This window comes from Salmo trutta, chromosome 10 (genome assembly GCF_901001165.1).
Source record: "Salmo trutta chromosome 10, fSalTru1.1, whole genome shotgun sequence".
NCBI classification, from domain to species: domain Eukaryota; kingdom Metazoa; phylum Chordata; class Actinopteri; order Salmoniformes; family Salmonidae; genus Salmo; species Salmo trutta.
In genome coordinates, this window is record NC_042966.1 from 45,696,514 (window position 1) to 45,703,920 (window position 7,407).

Below are 7,407 nucleotides of genomic sequence, written 5' to 3' on the forward strand. Positions count from 1 at the left end.
AGAGAGAGATTTCTACTGAGAGGATAAGTGTAGTTGGAACAGGATGTCAGAAAGAGAGATGTCTACTTTTGTTAACTGAACTTAGACTGAACAAGTTTGTCCCTCTGAAGAATACAGAAAACATGTTGCATCGCAACTCCATTTTGGCAGCAGTGTGCACTGACATACCAGTCTAGTGCACCACTTCAGCCTTCAGTTGTCTGCTAATTATAGAACCCAAACATCCGATTCATTCTTCGTATCCGTTTGACAGTGGTTTCTTACCGTTATCCTTTAAAGAAAGCCCTCAGACACTCACTTCTTCATACAAGATCACACATTGTATTTGGCAATTCTTTTGAAACAAGTTACAGATAAAAACATTTCAGTTGGTTGCCAAGTGGTTCGTGGAGAGGGACGTCATCGTCATTCTAGGTTTTGAACAGGAACAGCCACCAGACAGAAACTGCGTCCCAAAAGGCTGTTACCTAAATAGGGCACTACTTTTGACCGGAGCCCTGTGGGTGTCCCTGTAGGGGGGCCCTGCTCAAAAGTAGTGTCCTATTTAGGGAATAGAGTGCCTTTTGGGACGTACCACCAGAAGTAGGCCTACATCAACAGTGTTAAACATCAACAAATAGGAGATCGAGAGAGCCCAGTTCTATAATAATTACATACCTTTATCTTCTAAAAATATAGAAACTGAATGTATTAAAAAAAAATCTCTATATTATACAGCCTTGTTTTACAGAGCCTACGCTAGTCTCTTCGGTTTGGGTAAAATATGTACAACGTCCCTCCGTTAGTTTGTTTGGATGGTATGTGGTATTTCATTTTAATATTTATACACTCGTATTTGTTCTTTTTCCCCCCCAAACAATCTCTCTCCTCAAAATATTTTGAAAATAAAATCTCAAGCGTCCATCTCGTTTTTTACTTTGACGTCTCCTGCAAGGATGGTGCCGATTTCTCCTTGCATGAAAGCCCACGGTACGTTAGAGGCGACCAACGGACACTTCTCCCCGCTGGGACAGTACACCTCCCCGGTGGCCCCTTGCTGTTTGATGCTCTCCCGCGAGCACGGGAAACAGAACTTGTGCGAAGGTACCGACGGACACTGAACAAAATGGGTGTCCTCTAACCTCTGGTCACAGAGCGTGCAGCAGAGAGGTACGCTCCCGGGTACTGACGAGTCTGGAATGCTTTGATGCCCTTGGTCCATCATTCCTCCCCCTGGCACGTGATGTGTCCCCACAATACCGGATGCCTCTTTACCCTGTGAGGGCCGGCGGTTCTGGTTCATGGAGGAGGGAGAGAGCGGGCTGCTGCTGTTGCGGCGCGTGGTGGAGTGGACCTGGTTACCGTCTTTGGGCGAACTGTTCCCGCCACCACCAGCGTTGTCTGCCGCGAGGATCAGCGCCGCCATGGGGGACTGGCCGTTCTGCGCAGCTTCCGGTGGGGTGGTGCGTGAATGGGGGGATATCGTGGGGGGAATGGAAGAGAAGCTTGGTGGCGGTCCCGGGGTCATTTTATGTCCGTCACGGTCAGATGGTGGACCCGGTAACCACTGCTGTTTGTCCTCTCCGTTATGCTTGGAGGCGGTTCCCTCTCTCTCCCCCTCAGGGTCCGGCGATGCTTTCCTCTTCATAGTCCGCGGGTGTTTCCCCCTGTCTGAAGGAAGGAAAGGGTTAAACATGAAGAATATGGACAGATGATGATCATGAAGAAGGCTGAGTTAGAGAGAGACAACATGGACAGATGATGATCATGAAGAAGGCTGAGTTAGAGACAACATGGATAGATGTTGATCATGAAGAAGGCTGAGTTAGAGAGAGACAACATGGATAGATGATGATCATGAAGAAGGCTGAGTTAGAGAGAGACAACATGGACAGATGATGATCATGAAGAAGGCTGAGTTAGAGAGAGACAACATGGACAGATGATGATCATGAAGAAGGCTGAGTTAGAGAGAGACAACATGGACAGATGATGATCATGAAGAAGGCTGAGTTAGAGAGAGACAACATGGACAGATGATGATCATGAAGAAGGCTGAGTTAGAGACAACATGGACATATGATGATCATGAAGAAGGCTGAGTTAGAGAGAGACAACATGGACAGATGATGATCATGAAGAAGGCTGAGTTAGAGAGAGACAACATGGACAGATGATGATCATGAAGAAGGCTGAGTTAGAGACAACATGGACAGATGATGATCATGAAGAAGGCTGAGTTAGAGAGAGACAACATGGACAGATGATGATCATGAAGAAGGCTGAGTTAGAGACAACATGGACAGATGATGATCATGAAGAAGGCTGAGTTAGAGAGAGACAACATGTACATATGATGATCATGAAGAAGGCTGAGTTAGAGACAACATGGACAGATGATGATTAATACTGAGAAGAGAAAAGAATGATGCACAATAATAACAGCACATTATATACTAATAAATACATAATAATCCCAAAAGGCACTTTAAGCATGACTTGTGGGAGTGTTAGTTTCGTTACACAAATGCTAATCTGGTGTAAATGTATTTGGTTTGAAGTGTGCTAGTATGTAACAAAGGGTTTAACCTGGGACATACGCTCCATATGCACTTTATTCAGCATATTAACCCTGTGCTACATCATCTAGACCACATCCTTACAGTTCAATAAAAAATTCAGTGTTGCATTTTCTCATGACTCAGACAGACAAGTCATGCATAATATGCATATGGTAATAATTTTACGTCCGCTCTTTGCTAGGCATACCATTCACATGAAATAGACTTGTGAGATTTGCATTTTTTTTTCTCATGACAAACATACCACACAACAAATCCAGATTAGAAGTGCATATGGAGCGTATGTCCCAGGTTAAACCCTTTGTTACATACTAGCACACTTCAAACCAAATACATTTACACCAGATTGGCATTTTTTTTGTAGTGATGCAAACACTCCCACAAGCCATGCTTAAAAAAGTGCCTTTTTGGGATTATGTATTTATTAGTATATAATTTGCTATTGTTAAGAAAAAAAATGCAAATCTGACAAGTCTATTTCATTTGAATGGTATGCCTAGCAAAGAGTTTAAATTAAATTATTTCCATATGCATATTATGCATGACTTGTCTGTCTGAGTCATGAGAAAATGCAACATTTACTTTTATTGAACTGTAAGGATGTGGTCTAGACGATGTAGCACAGGGTAAATATGCTGAATAATCTAATGTACTGCTCCATTCAGATGGAAAAACAACCCCATACATCCAGCCATCCATCCAGCCAGCCATACATCCAGCCAACCATACATCCAGCCAGCCATACATCCAGCCAGCCAGCCATACATCCAGCCAGCCAGCCAGCCAGCCAGTCAGCCATCCTGCCATCCAGCCAGCCAGCCATACATCCAGCCAGCCAGCCAGCCAGCCATACATCCAGCCAGCCAGCCATACATCCAGCCAGCCATACATCCAGCCAGCCATCCAGCCAGCCATCCATCCAGCCATACATCCATCCAGCCATCCAGCCATCCAGCCATACATCCATCCAGCCATACATCCAGCCAGCCATCCAGCCATACATCCATCCATACATCCAGCCAGCCATACATCCATCCACCCATCCATACATCCAGCCATACATCCATCCATCCAGCCATACATCCATCCAGCCATCCAGCCATCCAGCCATACATCCATCCAGCCATACATCCAGCCAGCCATCCAGCCATACATCCATCCATACATCCAGCCAGCCAGCCATACAGCCATCCAGCCAGCCATACATCCATCCACCCATCCATACATCCAGCCATACAGCCATCCAGCCATACATCCAGCCAGCCATACATCCATCCAGCCATACATCCAGCCAGCCAGCCATACATCCAGCCATACATCCAGCCAGCCATCCATCCATACATACATCCAGCCATCCATTCAGCCAGCCATCCATACATCCAGCCATCCATCGAGCCAGCCATACATCCAGCCAGCCATCCATCCATACATCCAGCCAGCCAGCCAGCCATCCATACATCCAGCCAGCCAGCCAGCCAGCCAGCCATCCATACATCCAGCCAGCCAGCCATCCATCCATCCAGCCAGCCAGCCATCCATCCATACATCCAGCCAGCCAGCCATCCATACATCCATACATCCAGCCAGCCATCCATACATCCAGCCATCCTGCCAGCCAGCCAGCCATACATCCAGCCAGCCATCCATACATCCAGCCAGCCATCCATCCATCCATCCAGCCAGCCAGCCATCCATACATCCAGCCATCCTGCCAGCCAGCCAGCCATCCTGCCAGCCATCCTGCCAGCCATCCATACATCCATCCAGCCAGCCATCCATACATCCATCCATCCAGCCAGTCAGCCAGCCATACATCCAGCCAGCCATCCATACATCCAGCCAGCCAGCCATCCTGCCAGCCAGCCAGCCATCCATACATCCATCCAGCCAGTCAGCCAGCCATACATCCATCCATCCATCCAGCCAGCCAGCCATCCATACATCCATCCATACATCCAGCCAGCCAGCCATCCATACATCCATCCATCCAGCCAGTCAGCCAGCCATACATCCAGCCAGCCATCCATACATCCAGCCAGCCAGCCATCCATACATCCAGCCATCCTGCCAGCCAGCCAGCCATACATCCATCCATCCAGCCAGTCAGCCAGCCATCCAGCCATACATCCATCCAGCACCAACCTGATTTAGAAGCAGCTCCGTTGTGCTGTTGCTCATAGCCCATCCCCCTCTGCTGCATGGCGGCATGATCCTTCTTGAACCGGTTGTCGAACGTATGGAGAATCATCAAATCTCTGCCCGCTCTCCCCTTGTTCATCCACTCATCCGCCCGGGATTTATGATTCTCTATCTCCGGTGTCAGGCTGTCCGGTATGTGCTGCTTATCCTTCTCGTGCTGGTCACTGCAGGAGACCGAGACTAACCGTTTACCGCCGCCGTGCTCGTTGGGGCTACCTGCCATCAAACCGGACCCCGGGTTCCCCATCGCCATTGGACACACGGGTCTGCCGTTAACTACGTGTAACAAGGACATGTTCCCGTTCACCAGAGGCACTAGATTAGGAGGAATCGTGTTATTCCTTCGCGGATTGGGGCTCTGCCGGTTGAGCTCGGGTGGGTCGTCCGGTTTAGGCAATCCATTAGGTACCGGAATGCCGTTAGCCTGTCTCCCAGACTGGTACTCCGGTCCCAGCCGCAGCGGACGATCCAAGGTGGAGAGGGGGTAGCGGTCCAGGGGCTGGGACGGCCGGGATCCGGGGTCTCCTCCAGACCCGTGGTGGTTAGACTGGATCTCTTTCCCCGATAGCTGCTGCTGTTTCCCCGGTACCGGAGATCTCCCCTCCTGGAAACCGTGAGCCCGCTTCAGCTGCCGGGCTGTCTCAATCACAAACTCGATCCGGTCCGCTCCTTCGTAGTTAACACATCCCCTGCAGATCGGTTCGGTAAAATCCCAGATCATAGCCCAGGGCATGCGGGGCAGGTCGCATAAATAACAGGACTGCCTACGAGACGCAGCTACCGTCGCGGACGACATAGCTTCCCTCTTCACCGAAAAACGGACCTTAAATCTCTCTCTCGCTCTCAAACCGGGTCTCTGTGTTAGAATCTATCCAATACGTTTTCAGACACTATACACGGTTACTGTAAAAAAGAAAACACGACTCCTCTCCTCTCCCCGTCTGTCTCCGGACCTCAGCAACAAACAGTATTAGATGGCAGCGGTGTAGACTGTTCTTTACTAGGTCGTAGGTGTGACCTGTCTCTCTCACTGCCGAGCCGACTACCGCCTACCGACTACCGCTCAGCCCAGTACGGGTGTACAGCAGCTCTGTCTCTCTCTGAACTGTGTTTCCAGCTTCAATATTCTATTGACTTGATTCTTCTACGCCAGTCCTCTTCTGGCGCATGCTCTGAAGCCAGCTTCTTCCTCCCACTTCTCTATTTAATCACTTGTTGAAGCTTTTCCAAGAAGCTCACATCAGCCAGACACACTGGGGGTGGGAGAGAAGAGAACGAGTTATACTGCTTTCTGCTACAAGCATAGCCATGGGAAGGAAGGGTGCTGAGTGTGCTGCAGCACCCCCTGCTAAAACCAAATAAAACATTTATCAATATATATATATATATTTTTTTTAAACATTGAAATATTTTCCCCCCCCACATTTTACATTTTTTATTTTATTTATTTAACCTTTATTTAATGTCTGCAAGATTGAAACAGAAAATATATCGACATAAGTGTCCTCATTTTGTAAGGGATGGTTGTGACACTTTTTGTATTTTTGTAAATTTCTCAGAGATTGTACATTTAAAATGTGATACGAACAACTAAATCTGTCTGCTACAGTTTGGAATTATCTCTCTAAATCACACAGACCAGTTTGGTATTATCTCTCTAAATCACACAGACCAGTTTGGTATTATCTCTCTAAATCACACAGACCAGTTTGGTATTATCTCTCTAAATCACACAGACCAGTTTGGTATTATCTCTCTAAATCACACAGACCAGTTTGGTATTATCTCTCTAAATCACACAAACCAGTTTGGTATTATCTCTCTAAATCACACAGACCAGTTTGGTATTATCTCTCTAAATCACACAGACCAGGTGTGACTGTCTCAGTTTGGTATTATCTCTCTAAATCACACAGACCAGGTGTGACTGTCTCAGTTTGGTATTATCTCTCTAAATCACACAGACCAGGTGTGACTGTCTCAGTTTGGTATTATCTCTCTAAATCACACAGACCAGGTGTGACTGTCTCAATTTGGTATTATCTCTCTAAATCACACAGACCAGTTTGGTATTATCTCTCTAAATCACACAGACCAGTTTGGTATTATCTCTCTAAATCACACAGACCAGGTGTGACTGTCTCAGTTTGGTATTATCTCTCTAAATCACACAGACCAGGTGTGACTCTCTCAATTTGGTATTATCTCTCTAAATCACACAGACCAGGTGTGACTGTTTCAGTTTGGTATTATCTCTCTAAATCACACAGACCAGGTGTGACTGTCTCAGTTTGGTATTATCTCTCTAAATCACACAGACCAGGTGTGACTGTCTCAGTTTGGTATTATCTCTCTAAATCACACAGACCAGGTGTGACTGTCTCAGTTTGGTATTATCTCTCTAAATCACACAGACCAGGTGTGACTGTCTCAGTTTGGTATTATCTCTCTAAATCAAACAGACCAGGTGTGACTGTCTCAGTTTGGTATTATCTCTCTAAATCACACAGACCAGGTGTGACTGTCTCAGTTTGGTATTATCTCTCTAAATCACACAGACCAGGTGTGACTGTCTCAGTTTGGTATTATCTCTCTAAATCACACAGACCAGGTGTGACTGTCTCAGTTTGGTATTATCTCTCTAAAT

At 47.0% G+C, this 7,407-nt stretch overlaps 1 protein-coding gene across 1 annotated transcript; it reads right to left on the bottom strand.

Moving 5' to 3' along the window:
- Positions 1-298: 298 nt before the first annotated feature.
- LOC115201769 (interferon regulatory factor 2-binding protein 2-A) lies at positions 299-5,953 on the bottom strand. The gene is made up of 2 exons (XM_029765658.1): positions 4,704-5,953; positions 299-1,650 (listed from the first exon to the last, which is right to left on the bottom strand). Exons 1-2 carry the CDS (start codon positions 5,554-5,556, stop codon positions 893-895), a joined length of 1,611 nt encoding a protein of 536 aa, XP_029621518.1. The 5' UTR covers positions 5,557-5,953; the 3' UTR covers positions 299-892.
- Between the last annotated feature and the right edge of the window lie 1,454 nt (positions 5,954-7,407).